This window comes from Camelus bactrianus, chromosome 30 (genome assembly GCF_048773025.1).
Source record: "Camelus bactrianus isolate YW-2024 breed Bactrian camel chromosome 30, ASM4877302v1, whole genome shotgun sequence".
Lineage (NCBI taxonomy): Eukaryota > Metazoa > Chordata > Mammalia > Artiodactyla > Camelidae > Camelus > Camelus bactrianus.
In genome coordinates, this window is record NC_133568.1 from 19,635,232 (window position 1) to 19,650,911 (window position 15,680).

The window sequence follows — 15,680 nt, forward strand, 5'->3', positions numbered from 1 at the left end:
GAGAAATTACAAAGTTATCTCAGCTCTCTTAAAGCCGTCCTCAGAACGGCTTGAAGGGGATTCTCTCCAAATGACTGAGTTAGTTTAGCTCATTCTCTTCAACTGCCACCACTTCCTACCAGAAGGCGTCGAGTGTATGTCAGGAAGCTCATCTGGGTCTCCCCAGGAAAGCAGGAAGCCGTGGCTACTGCCTGTCTCTAGAGGCAATCCCCATGCAACCCTCCCACCCCCAACCCTCCTGGGACTGCTCCATCAGAAATTACATATTTGATGGCATAGTTATGTATCAAAAGGTGGAGGAGAAAAGAGGTCCCTGGTCCAGTACAAGTGTGTAAAGGTAGGGGATGGAGTTGGGGTAGGGGTTGGGCTGGAAGACATACATGTTCTTAATACCTGAGTTGGCTGGAATTTGGAATGAGTTTTTCATGAGAAATAATTCCGTAAGTGATGAGTAGATTTTTTTAGGTATGTAGTTCAGCTTTATCATTGTTAAACCATTTTGAAGGGATTATTGTGAAAATATACTACCTCTTATAACATTATTTCCTTAAAAAATAAAAAGCATTTTGTGTTCTAAATAGAGCACATTAAATACAATACAGAGAATTAAAACATTGGTAAATTAGACAGGCTGCAGACTCTAAATCCTTAGAGTTTTCCTCCAAGATTTATTCATGGTCCATGTGACATAGCATGGCTTTTTTGTTGTTCAATATTTTCTCAACATGATACGCCCAGTTTAATTCTTACAGCAATTCCTAATTTAAACAGATGTTAATCAGCAAATGTCTTAAGTCTTGATTTGAAAATCTGGTATTTATAGTTGGAATGAAACAGTAAATGCCTTAAACAGAAATATTTTACTTAAATCTTTGTTTTTGTCTCCTGCTCAATATAAAAATATGCATTTCAAAACACTTCAAGATATTCTGATAAGTTGCACAATAGAAAAGGCCCATTTAGCAAACTCTGTTTCCAGGTGAGTCTGAGGGGCCAGTTACAGTACAGCAAGGCCAGCCTGCAGCTGCAGGAGCTTTTCCTGTTTTGTAAACTCACATTGACTTGAAACAATTAAGAAAAAGACATGCTTCAAAGAGCAAAATAAAGATAAAGCACAGAGCACCTTTTACCACGTTGTAATAAAATAAATTAATTCCTCTGTGAAAATCTGGGAAAAGATGAAAGGCAAAACTAGATATAAAAGGAAAAATAATAAATGTTTATAAAGTCAGTTTTCTCTGGTTTGTGAAGACTGAGCAAAAATCCTTTGAGGCGATGTGAAAGTTCGTGGGTTCTCCATCTGCCAATACTGCGTCTGCTATAGCACGTCTTAGCTGCCCACCTAGATTTTATATTACAGACTGATCAGGTCATATACTGGCATCAATACATCTTTCCTTTTTTTTTTTTTTTTGTACTACAATGCTTTTGCTGGTATACCATGAAGTACTATCACAAATCAATCGTAACTATACTTCATCATAAATAGAAATTAAGAAAGTACATTTTGCCAAACTGATTTTTGTATCTCCTAAATTATATTTGTTCACCCACCTGCTAATGTCAAAAATCTACTAATTTGTAGAGTGCTTCCTCATCATTAATGTGAATTAGTGATGCTATAACTTAATTCAAAAGCAATTATTTTTTAAAAATGGGACTCAGACCAAGAAAGCTGAGCACCAGCCAGACTCTATGGGTAAACCATGGGCAAAAGGCCAACTCCACGGTGATATGTAAAGGTCACATTATGAAAGATGCAAATAAAAATTACTCTCAAAATATTTTGTCCATTAAAATTAATCTATGAATGGAAGCTTAAACTTAATGAGGGGCCTTTGGGCTAGAATCTCATAACCAGAAAGAAAAGCAATTTTAACACTGATTCTTATCGTCAGAAAATTAGACCACTGATTTAAAGAATTCCATTGGAACAATACATGACAAAATATATGGAGGTAACAGACATTGAGTCTACAATTAAAAACTAGTCATTTAAAAAACTTTCCCTATGGACAAGACACAAATACCAAATATTTCTTTCTACTTTTCTATATCCAGAAATTCCATAAGAATCCAGAAATTAAAAAAAAAAAAAAAAGTGAAGGTCAAACCTGCTGACTCTGAAAAATCCTAAAGCATCACTAAAAAGCATAAAATAGTATTGCAGCATACTGAAGAAAAATGAAAAGCACCTGCAAACATTTTTCTACTGGAGCTCTAGGAAAAATGAAATAACACATTCCGATTGTCTTTCTAGTGTTGTTTAGTAGATAGAACTACTTGTAAAACCAGTGCTGAGAGCTGATAAATATTTATGTTGCCACCTGGTGATTTCCTTTAAGTCCAGCCAGCACACTGATTCTGGATGCGATCAGTACTGCCCGCCCAGGAGCACATTCTCCTTTGCATATAATACAGGAAGCTGTACAGCTGGGGACCAGACTGTTACAGGTGCTCTGAAACATCAGGGAGAGGAGCTGCCAACTAAAGGGGAAAAATTAAAATGCTGAATGCTTTACTACGCTTTTCCACAGCCATAACCACTATTTCACACATGCAAAACCTGAAGAAAGTGGAAGCTCCTTTATTCCAGATAACCTGTAAATTCAGAATTCCCCATACTTTCCTTTATGTGAGCAGAATATGTTATACATCAATATCCATCTTCTTAGTGAATCCCTGGTAAGATTTTAGTTTAAAAGGGGAATGAGAAACAGGATCTGGATGCTGAATGGTGGCTTTGTCAACATCATATGAGGTGGCTTTTGGGTCTGCCACAGAGTCTGAGTTTCTTTGTCGTGAGCAGCTGTGCCAGGCCATTGAGAAACACCAGAAAGATGGTCATGGAGATGACGATCACAAAGTGGCTGATGCTACAGAAGGAGAAGAAGAAACATGTTACAGGCAGAGAGAACACGTGAGGGAAAGTGTAAGATTCCTCTAAATAATGCTTCTAAATACAGAGGTGACCCTTGAACAACTCAGGAACTGCAGCGCCAACCCTCTGAGCAGTCAAGAAGCCGCTTATACCTTTATGTCGACCCTCTGCATCCAAGGTTCCTAAGTATGTGTGGTTTGGCATTGACGGATTCAACCAAGCACAGATCTTGAAGTACTGCAGCATTTACCGTTGAAAAACATCCACATACAAGTGGACCTGAGCAGTTCAAACCCCTGTTCAAGGGTCAACCATATATATAAAATACACAGAATTACAAAGAACATCAATGATTTTGAAATAGATATCAAAATATTTTAAAAAAGCAAATTTATTGCATAAGTAGTGATGAACATAAATCACATTTTGAGATCCCTCCAACAATTATAATGTGATAGAAAACTGTCTGATTGGTATTAGCAGTGCCTGTGTCTTTGTCACCAGTAGAAACTGGATTTCAAAATCTAGCTTTTAGGAAAATAAAGATAATTTCCCCTCTCAGATTCTTATACCCTCTGAATAATACCCACAGACTCCCCAGGACGTCCCTAAGTTAAGTATTTTAGAGCATGTCATCCACATTTCGACGTAAGTCAAAAATACTCTGACAAAACCACCAGCCACAAAGAAAGAAAAATGTTACCTAAACTCAAATTCAGTGAAGTGAAAGTTTTAGTCAAAGAATCTAAACAAAAGAAAAAGGACACCTCTCTCTATTAATCTCAGAGTCAAAGCTACTATCTCCTAGCCTTTGGGAAAAAGATAAACGAATACTATTAAAATTACTTATCCCAGTTCCCATCTATCAGCAATAGTAAATGTTTAGGTTTTCTTCTGAGACACTGTAATTGTACTGTCTACACAGAACAAGGCTTGATAAATTTAGAAATTTGGAAAGAAATTTACGATATAGATCTGACAAATGTACAACAAAGGAGAGGCTTCCACGGTGATACTAACAGTTTTGCCCAAGCTAAGCTACAGTGCAGATCGGCAAGTTACTTATTTACAATGCCTATCAGAGTTACATTTAACTATCTAATGTCATAACAGATTCAGATGTTTTATACCTTCTATAAAGGGAAGGGGAATGTTTTAGCAGGCCTATAACCAAGCTGGCTTGATGAAGGGAGGTCTTATTTTCTCCTCTTTCCTCTCCTCTACCCCTAGCAAACAGGAGTCCTGGTGCAACTTTAACTCCCCCTACCCAAGAATGGTCCCCAGGACAAGCCCCAGGGAACTTGTTTTAGGACATCTGGGAAGATGACTGTTGGGTGCCTGCGTGCAAAACAGGGTGATCATCTAGGGGGAAAAGAGGCCTGCAGGTCTTCCTTTCACCTTCTCAATAACTCCAATCCAAAAGGTGGGCAGCTCCCCAAATTGCTGGGTGTAGGCCAACCTAAGCAAAGCCTCAGTGTGCTATCAGGTAACTGCCCACAGGCAAGGCCCCTCAAGGCCAGGAAAGAAAGGCCTTCTATTCTACACAGATTTTATTTATTTATTTTTGGTATAGTTACAAGCCTTTTTTATGTGGGGGGAGAGGGTAGTAATTAGGTTTATTTAATTTTTTTTTTTTTTTTTTTTTTAGTGGAGGTACTGGGGATTGAACCCGGGACCTCATGCATGCTAAGCATGCACTTCAATTGTAAACCTCCACTTGTAAAGCTTTACAGTTTGATAAGATTTTCTTTGGAAAGATACTGATTAGGACATTCTTATTTAGAATTTTTCTCTAGGTTCATTGGTTCATCTAAAAAAAAGTAAATCTGAAATAGAAAAGAAGAGTTGGCTAATTAGAAAATAAGAATTAGAACTAGTTATGTTAGAAATCCGGTTCTGGGCTAGGGTAGACTCCTGGTCTAAAAAGAAAACAGTAACATTAGATCCTTAATTGCTAGACAAATATTAACATTAAGGTAAGACTGAAACATAAAGTAAGTATAATTCTGATATCAGAATCAATCATCAGAACCCTGGGAGGGAACAGAAAGCCTGTATACACTAAAGATAAAACTCAAGACTGTTGTGGCTGGGCTCACTTTAATTTTATGGACACAAATGAGATAAATCTCATGAATGCCTCAATTCTGACTGCACACTTAAATTATTTTTCTCAGTCTCCAAGTTAAACCATTTCATGTCCTTTCTTCTTCTCAAAGTTCTATCACCTTCCTCCCCTCTCAGTAGACGATGTTGCTTATGGAGGAAATTTTACTGAGAGCCAAGACAGGACTTCTCTTCTTGCCCCAAACCTGCTAACACAGACATATCTATGTCCATTTTTCTTCCTGCATTGGATCCTGTTGGAAACAAGCCCTTCCACTTCCATTTTGGATCCTGTTCCAACTTTCCTATAAAAGGACTTTACTTTTGCAACTATCCCCCCTTCCTCTCATATCACCAATTTTCCCTTCTCTACAGTGAGCATAACTTTCACCACACAGGTGTGATTTCTCTCATCCTAAAAACAAATGAAAAACCCTTCAAGATCCCAGGGCTTCCTCTAACACCATCCTAATTTACAGCATTTTAAATCTGATATGTAAAATCCAGCTCTTAATTTCCCAAATCTACCTTCATCAAACTCACTCTTCCCAGAGCCTTCTCCATCTCTGGAAATGGCTTTACCATTCACTTAGTTACTCAAGATAGAAAAACCTGGGAATCAGCCTTGATTCTTACCTTTTCTTCTCCCCGCACATCAACTCCATTAACAAATTCTACTTACCTCTCTTTCAAAATGCTTCCTAAGTCTCACCTCTTGACACCATTCTGAATCCTGCCCCAGTCCAAGCTGCCATCTTCTCTAGTTTAGGACACTGCAAGAGTCTCTTAACCAATCTTCCTCTTCCCTCTCTTGATCCCTCAATATGTTCTCCAAACGGTGGCCAGAGTGTGGTTTCAAAATGTAAAGCACATCAAATACTTCCCTGCTGAAGAGTCTAATGCCTTACACTTGGAATAAATTCCTAATTCCTTACAATGACCTTCAAAGCCATAGGTGATGTCAGCTGTCTTTCTGAACTCTTTCTCTACCATATTTCCCCTCACACCATTCTCCTCACAATAACCTTCATGTTTTCAAAAGTATTTAATGATACTGAGAAATGGTTGTTAAAGAAAGTCAACTTAAAAAAAAAAAATCCAACCCTGTATATGTTTGCATATAAATTAAGTCTAAAAGGATATACATCAACCTGTTGGACAGAGGTCAACTCTGAGATGCTGAATTATGGGTGACTTCTTATTTTTTCTACGTGTTTTCAGTATTTTCTATAATAAGCTTGCAATACATTTCTATTTATGTGTACAAATTATGGTAGGTTTAGCCATAGAACTCTTAGGCTAAGCCCATAATTACCACAGAAATCTTCAACTATATTCCATTTCCATTTCTCTCAGGACACTTCAAAATTTGCAATGGTCCTTGGGATCAAAAGCCTCAGTCCAATAAGCTGGATATAATGGCCACAACTTCTTTGTGCTATAAGATTGTTTATTCCCCAACCAGGGGGACTGGAGTTTGGAGTCAGAGGTGAGATAAGTGAGGAGATTCAAGCTGCCCAATTTAGAACTTTGAGGATCAAACCTAGAACAGCCCAATCTGACCTCGCTTCCATGGGAGACCAGGCAAGGCGGTCAGGAGGCAGGGAGATGAAGGAAAGCCATGACAGCTGTAAAAGATTACACAACACAAAGGATACAAAGAATGTGGCATAGCCTTATAGTGGAGAACTACTCAGCAATGAAAAGGAACAAAGTACTGGTACCTGCTATAATATAAAAGAATGCCACAGACAGCACACCAACTGGAAGAAACCAGATGTAAAAGACTACATATTATATGATTCCATTTACTGAAACGTCCAAAACTGGCAAATCTGTAGACAGAAAGCCGATTAGTCGCTCCCTGCGGCTGGGTATGGGAATGAGATAGATTGGAATTAGGCACGGGGGAGTTTTCAAGGCAATGAAAATATTAAAAAACTAGACTGTGGTGATGGTTGTACAACTCTATAAATCTGCTGAAAATCACTGAACTGATTTCATTTAAAACCTTAAAATGGGTGAATTTCATGGTATGTAAATTATACCTCAATAAAGCTGTTAAAAAGTAAAGATTATATTCTAGCAGATTTATTTTCTGCTGAATTTTGCTATCACTTTTAGGCCTTTTGTCACTTTTAATCTTTTTAAAAACTTTAAAACGTTAAATATGACGATCTCTAACAAACCAGGTTTTGTAAAATCAGAAAGTACGTGACCCATCCTCAAATTTAGTGACAGTCTATTTATAAAAGGTATTCCACACATCACCCAGCTCCTTACAGTAGCCTGAAATCATGGACTCTTGGCTCATTTAAGCTGACATCACTGGCAGGGAACAGTTCTGAGCTCATCATCCTCATGCAATTGAGTCTAAGGCATTCCAGTTCATGATATTTTCCATCAATCAAGTCTTGGCGTCATCTCAGCATAGCAGAGTTAAAGGAGTATCAAATTTCAACTTGAAATGAGTTCAGCTGTTCTCACTCTCTCCCCCTGACTATTCTGACATCATTTAAATCAGCAATTCTCAAGGTGTAGATACAAGATGCTAGAGGAACAGGGTCTGTGTGTGTAGGGGCATACAGAATCACCAGGCAGGCCTGTTCAGCCTGTACCATGGGTGATAAAAGGCTGATTACACTTCTCAATTAGGATAATGGGCAATCGATTTTAATAAAGCTTAGGATTCACTGTCAACAGATACTTCATGGCACTTATTACATTTAGGAGGATATTAAAATATTACTGAACTTAATGATAAGTTTGCACTGTACCTAAAGAGAAGTGATACTTCAGTTGTCATTTGTATGTTAATAAGGAATAACAATACTGCATGTAGGAAACAATTACTGTTCAAAAGAACACCACTATCAAATCAAACTACAGTTCAAACTGACGATGCTGACTATTCACCTCTTATCAAATACATTTAGAACATAAATTTAAATATGTTTTTATACTTATGAAAATTACCTCAAAGGAATTTTTTTCTCTAGTTTAAAAAATGCACTTCTCTTAGTATGCCATATAAAAAGCAATACTCTGTAAAGTTTACGGCCTGCTATAAATGAAGAAACAGTGTAAAAGATCAAATGAAGAAAATACTAAATTATAGCTCTGTCGGCCCCACTCAGCCTCATGGCCTGGGGACGATATTTCTCACATGGCTGTGAAAAACACACCCGATGCCCAAGGTTCTCCGGAGACTCACAAACTTATACCCACAGTTTCAGTTGATTATACTGACCGGAGTGTATTCCTTTAAGAGTCTCATTTTAATTCTGGTAAAATTTGCTCCCAAGATGCATTGTCAACATATCGGACTCTACTTATAAACAGATACACTGACACATGCCCTAGCAATGCAATCTTTATTTTCAAAGAAACCATTATTTATTAACCTGAAACTAATAGGTGAGGAATCTCTCCAACCCATCTTGAAAACTCACTGCAGTCATGACCACACTATAAACATCACAGATATATTCAGAGGGTGATTAGCTTCTAATCTTCTCTCAAATTCTGGAACAGAGCTCACCGTTTCTGTACTTATAAAGCAATAAAATAGTGAGGACAAAAGGACAACATTCCATTCCTGTGAATAACAGGTATGAAACGGCTGAAGTTATTAACTGTATTACTAACACAAAGGGTTTTAGAAATAAAATTTGTTGCAAAGAGAAACCACTGCAGGAGCACAATTCAGATAACCCTGGTTCCCACTGAAGGAACTCTGCCAGTAAGTGTAATAACATCTGCAACATGACAGAGAACATCTTGGCTTTTCAAATATATATTCACATAGGAATAACTAGAAAACCAAAACTTAAAGGCAACTTTCTCATAAAAAAAAAATTCAGGAAAAAGAATAATGATGTTTTGATATGTGAACCCTATTATATGGTGCTTTAGTTTTGAATCTTGAAGTGTATTTTTCCCCACTATCCAAGCCTTTTCCTGGCAATCAATTGGATGCTTCTGAAGATGCATGAACCACTGTCTCCCCATTAGACCTGTTCCACGTGGTTCACTGCAGCAGTGTACACTATTACTGCTGTATGGGATGCAGAGGAAAGATCTGAGAATTCTAGCTCATCAACAAGAGCGGCAGCAGCAATAAAAACATCATCTTGCAGCATCAACTGGGGCAATTCCATTTAGGAAGCCTAATTCCACTAACTCAGATTTAATTTTGTTTCTCCATCCCAAACCCTTCCACCTCCCTGCCCCCTCCCCTATCATCTTCCTTTCTTCAGTGGGCATCTTTTGAAAGATACAATACGAGGCAAAGAAGACAGAGCAGAGCAAGGAGATATTTCAGCAGGAATGACCAGGAGAGGATGCGGGGAATGTAGGGATAGTTTAATGCTCTCGCCTGATGACTAGAACTGAGCTCTTAAATTCCCTATGATATCTGTCTTCGAGAAATCTCTCACAGTAAGCATCCCGCTCAACCTATGGGAGTTAGATGTGTGATGATGAAGCACTGGGACTGACATAAACTGAAGTTTAACATAACTTATTAACGAGATATGCCTTTATCCTCTTGCCATCCACTTTAGATTTTTAATGCTGTATAGATGAGGATGTGACAATTACATCAGGACAACAAGCATAAACCAGGACTGCTCCAGGTAAACCTGGATATATGATCACCAAATGTGTAGGGCAGCTCCCTTTAAAAAAATGCTGTTACCACAAAATATTTCTACAGCACTTAATTAATTAATTAAGTATATAATATTTTAATATGTATCATAAATGAACTATACGACTGAAACATGGAGTTAACATCCTTTTCTCATTGCTAGTGCTACAGAGTAGGGGTCATTAATGCACTTTCAGCCTACAAGTGCTAATGCACCATTCTATTTCCCTTGGTTTGAATGATGCTCACTGTCTGTTTTATGCTTCATAAAAGTCTCATTTTTTGCTATTATTTTGTGCTCTGATGAACACCTTATTCCCATGACGGTTGCATAAAGGAATGCAAGGAATAGGCCTGGAGCTACCACACACGTGCCAAGAAGAATGTCATGCTGGATATTAAATTCAAGTTTTGCAATGGATCAAAGCCTCTTTTTAAAATGATCAAGAAAGCACAGGTAACAAAAATAAAAACAGATAAACTGAACTACATCAAAATTAAAAAATTCTGTGCAAAAGACACAATCAACAGAGAGAAAAAGCAACTTACAGAAAGGGAGAAAATATTTGCAAATCATATATCTGATAAGGGGTTAATGTCTAAAATATACAAAGAATTCCTGCAGTTCAACAATAAAAAAACAAATAACCCAATTTAAAAATGGGCAAAGGACTTGCCTAGACATTTCCCCAAAGAAGACATACAAATGGCCAACAAGCACATGAAAAATACTCAACATCATTAATCATTAGGGAGATGCAAATCAAAACTACAAAGAGATGCACTTCACATCCATCAGGGTGGCTCCTATCAGAAAAACTGGAAAACGAGAGCTAGTGAGGATGTGGAGAAATTGGAAGCCTTTTGCAGTATTGGTAGATATGTAAAATGGTACAACTGCTATGAAAAACATTATGGTGATTCCTCAAAGATCAAATAATAGAGCTACCATATGATCCAGCAATCTGACTTCTCGGTACATATCTCAAAGAACTGAAAGCAGGGACTCAAACAGGTAATAAATAACCATGTTATAGCAGGATGATTCACAATAGCCAAAAGGTGAGAGCAACCTAAGTGCCCATTGATGGATAAATGGATACACAAAATGTGATATATACATACAATGGAATATTATTCAGACTTCAAAAGGAAAGGAATTCTGATACATGCTACAATGTGGATGAAGCTTGAGGACATTATGCTAGGTGAAATTAGCCAGTTACAAAAGAACAAATACTGAGTGATTCCATTTATATGAGGTACCTAGAGTAGCTAAATTCATAGACTGAAAGTAGCATAGTGGTTGCCAGGGGCAGAGAGAAGGGAAAATTGGGAGTTGTTTTTTAAATGGGCATAGAGTTTCAGTTATGCAAGATGAAGAAGCTCTGGAGGTTGGCTATGCAACAATGTGAATATACTTAATAAAACTGAACAGTACACTTAAAGATGGTTAAGATGGTATGTTTATGTTATGTATGCATTACTATAATTTTTTAAAAAGGAAAGGAAAAAATTATCAAGGAAAAAGTAACGGTTGGCTATCTGGACTTGGTGCAAAGAACTGTGACATAGTAAGGGGTCCTGCAACATCACTGCAGTCTGGGAGGACTGACTTTGAAGAGAGAAGGGAAAAATTATGCTTGGAAGTACAGAATAACTTCAGGGGATCAAAAGAGAATTGAAGCCAGGCTGTTAACGTTATGACACCAGGAACACCCAAGGACAATGCTGGAACCACCTGATGGTGCTGGTATAATTAGAGCTTCCATTTCCAGACACACATTCTACTCCACCTTTCACTCCACGGAATGAACTTGTATAAGAAAGGCAGCCAAGATTCCTAACTCCTAGGCAATGATTCACTTGTGAAGGTAACACCTAAAATATTAAAGCTTCAGTAGAACCAAAGAACATGGCTCCTCACTTATAAGCCAGCAGAATGTACATTGTAGCTTTGTATTCTAGGTTTCCCAAATTAAGGTTCCCAAAGGCTATTTTCTAGAAATTTCTTTATCCAAAACCTATGGTTTCTGAAATTATTTATCACACTCCAGATACAGACGCATTGGGCTTTTCCACCTCTAAGCTTTGCACATAACCATTCTGCCTGTTGGAAACACTCTTCCCAAACCTCTCAGTCCCCTAAATGAAACTGTATACTCTTCATTCAAGGCTCAGCTCAAATGCTGACCTCGCACAATGCTTTCTCAGTCACTGAGGCTGGAAGCGAAGCGGCCTCCGTGCTGTGTTCACACGGCCCTTCACCACATGCTGCCCTGCGTTACAGCCGCTGTCTTACCACCCTGCATGCAGGGGCCATGAGCCACAGTCATAGCCTTCCAGGGCTGGAATATGCCTTATAAGTTTTACATTAGAACCTTCCACTCAGTGCTCGAATTCCCTACCCAACATTCTGATGCGGTAGTTATCTGCCCCTAGAAGAAGGGCATCACTGAGTCTTGAGGCAGGCAATCCAGTTCATCTCTGGGTCTTTGACAATGCCTGGGAATGCTTTATGCATAGTGAGTGCTCACCATATTTTTTTTTCTGAAGAAGTGATCTATATAGTGAAAGTATATACAATGCAAAAAAATGAAACTAAGGTATGCTATGTTATTGTGAAAGTCTTTCAGAGCCAGTTTCTTCCTCTGTAAAGTAGAAATAATTATGTTTTCTTCACATCATTGTTGTGAAACTTAATGAAGTAACATATGTGCAACTCTTAATACACTGAAATGCAATAAATGGCATTTTAATACTAATTATTATATCAACTTAATACCTGTCTCAGTAATCCTTTACTTTCCTCATTTGCTGCTTAATTTAATCTGCCCTTCTCCCAGATTTGGGTATAAGTTTTTCTGTGGCAAAACAATCCAGTCCTCCAAATAGTTCCTGGAAACTTCTAGTGATCCCAGAAGGGAGCGGGATAAACATGTTTGCATTAAATTACTTAAAACAGTTCAACTTAACATTTCTAAAGAAAGACATTCCAGAATTTTCCAGAGAAAAATGGTGACTATCCTCAAACAAGCAACATGAAAGGTTGTGAAGGAGAGAAAATAATTTTTGGACAAAGAAGGAGGCAGGACTTCCGGAGTAGATACAGGGCTGAGGCCAGAAGGTGGAAAATAAAAGGCTGAAAGGGGTTTTCTTTTTCTCTCTCTCTTTCCCTGCCTCCGTTTTTTCTTCCCTTTCTTTTCCTTCTCTCTTTTTTCTTTTTCTTCTTTGTGATGAAACAGTGTATTATTAGAGAGGGAAAAAAAAAGAAAAGGTAAGTTGAGGGGCTGGGGTTGAGGGGAGCATTCTGCCAATTAAGTTTTTGATGAAAGACTGAAGGTGACAGAAAGGAGACGGGAAAAACAGTGTTGAATGGAATGGGCTCCATGATGAACTGACAAGAGATGAATGACTCCATTTAGACCGATGAATGAGAGGGCAGAAGGTCTGTAATTAGAAAGACAGGCTTAGAGTTGTCGCTCAGCATGCACTTGTTGAATGAAAGCATAAAAGACTAAGTAAGTCGGTAAGTGGGGGAAAAGACCCTGGATTCAGGGATCCACTGGGGAAAAGAAATCTTCTCGACTGGAGTCCTGAGTATAAGGTAATCAAGGTCAGCAAAGTGATGCAGCTAAGGACAATGTCTGTTCAGGGCCTTGCTTATGGGTTTCTTGCTGCATCATCATGTCCTTGAATCTGCCCTTGACTCTCAACAGCTCTAGCAAAAGTCCTTCTAGGGCACATGCATAAACACAGCCTCAGAATTTTAGCAGCATCACAATACTACAGCCTATCTCTAACCGTATCTTCTAACTCTCCCAGCAACAGGCTTCTCTATGTCACAAGGTTTTTCTCTCAACCACCGATGTGAGACTCACTCTCTGACATAAACAAGCAGCCGCTTGGCCAGCCGTGCGGCTTGGCCGCGTGCGCCAGGCTGTGTGGTGCCTGTCTGCTAGCAGCTGCGTGCCCCGCGACAGCCCGGCCCTAGCAGAAAGTTGCCTCCTACCTCTCGGTGTTTTCTCTTTGAGGACCTGACTCTGCTCTGTACATCTAACAAATCCCTCTGACCTAAAATGCCCTTACTCTTGACTCATTCCCTCCTAATCAATATTTCTTTCTCCTGTGAATCCTCAATTTATATTATCCAAAACTTTGCAGTGAATCGTTCTTTGCAACAATCACAAAGATTGGATTAGTCATAAAGCCACTCTTTAAAAAGAGGCTATTAGAATTACAAAAACAAAGACTCTGGGGAATTCTCTTTAAGGAGAGGCAGTGAGGGGCAGTGGGAACACAGTGGTACAACTGTGGTACCAAAGTTCCACCTCCCTGACCTGCTCAGCCGGTCACAGGCTCTGTGACATGAGCAAGCCGCAATCTCCTTAGGGCCACACTGTCCTAATGAGGCAGCAAATCTATCTGTTGTGGAAAATAATATCTGCTTCACAGTGCTGTGATAAAGATCCCAGTAAACAACGTGTTGGAAGAGCCTGTAAACACGGCAGCACGACACAAATGCTGGTTACTGGTGGTAGAGCTGTGACTGGAGGCAAGCCTTTGACTGACATACTGAGCCTCCGACTCAAGTTTGAGTTTGTCTTGCTTTGCCTTTTACGGAATGTAAATGGATTCCCTGGTCTCTGAACTGCCAGGAGCATGTCTTTCAGGGCCCAAATCTCAAATAACCCACTGCTGGGTACGTGGACTCTGTGTTGCAACACCCAGCCTTGCTCCGATCTTGTGGGTATGGGTCACTCCCTACTCTGGGAATGGCCTTACTCCATGTGGGCCCAGCGCTGGCCCCAGACCCCAGCTTTGACAGAGGGTGAACAGACCTAGGACAGTCATGCCTTCCAACTGTAATGTCACTCCTCACACAGCGCATGAGTCAAATGAGAGGATAATAAAATCTTGGAGAGGGGTACGAGGGTACTCTTGTGTGCTCACCGCCCGTATTTCTCCTCGCCTTTCCAATTAAGCTTGAAGCTTTTCATCCCCAGTAACTTACTTGGCATACAGCTGGCCATCAGTATTTGCCCATTTGAATTCAGATCATGGATACTTCAAAATGTTTTGTGTTTGATGCATGTTATTACTGCTAATAACAATGAAATTTGTACTTTGAAGAAAAGAATTGCCAAGTAAAGATAAAACTCAAGCTAATCAGAGAAAATCAAATCCTTACTCTGTGTAATATAAATTAATTCTGCTGTGCAGACATTAATGATGCACATCTTTATGAGAAAATTATATCCTCTTCATCCCTTGGCACTTCTTTAGAGCCAAAACCAATATAGATTTCTCCCATCAAAAAAATCTCACACCCAAGTTCCTGGCAGCATTAGTCACTATAGCCAAAAGGTGGAAGCAACCCAAGTGCACACTGATGGATAAATGGATAAACAAAGTGTGCTCTATTCACACAATAGAATATTATTCAGCCCTAAAAAATAAGGAAATTCTGACATATGCTATAACACAGATAAACCTTGAATACATTGTGCTAAGTGAAATAAGTCAGTCAGAAAAGTATAATTTCATCTATGTGAAGTATCTTAGAGTAGTTAAATACATGGAAACAGAAAGTAAAATGGTGGTTGCCAGCATCGCTGGGGGAATGGGAGTTTTTTGTAAGATGGAAAGCATTAAGGAACTGATGGTAACAGTTGCACAACAATGTGAATGTCCTTAATGCCACTGAATTGTACACTTAAAAACAGTTAAGATGGTAAGATTTATATTATGTATATATTGCCACAGTTAAAAATAAAATAAAATAAAAAGTCTCACACACAAAAATGCTATATTTTGTCAGAATAGTTTCCAAACAAAATTCCAACCTAGGTTTGGAATAAATAAATAAAATAAATTAATCAAATTGCGGAGAGAGTGAGGAGAGGTATGTCAAATACAAGAAACACTACGAAGGATAAAAAATAGAACTGCAGGATAATATCAATAATAACCACCTCCATTTATTGGCACCTGTTTGATGCCAGGCACCGTGCTAAATGCTATACATGGCTTAATTCACTC

At 38.7% G+C, this 15,680-nt stretch overlaps 1 protein-coding gene across 3 annotated transcripts in view; it reads right to left on the reverse strand.

Moving 5' to 3' along the window:
* Positions 1-648: 648 nt before the first annotated feature.
* Positions 649-15,680, reverse strand: part of PIGN (phosphatidylinositol glycan anchor biosynthesis class N) — an 88,182-nt gene continuing 73,150 nt past the window's right edge. For all 3 annotated transcript variants that reach the window (XM_045521463.2, XM_045521464.2, XM_010961284.3), the window contains one exon: positions 649-2,876. In XM_045521463.2, coding sequence (XP_045377419.2) covers positions 2,753-2,876 — 124 coding nt within the window. In that variant the 3' untranslated portion in view covers positions 649-2,752. The remainder of the gene's footprint in view (positions 2,877-15,680) is intronic.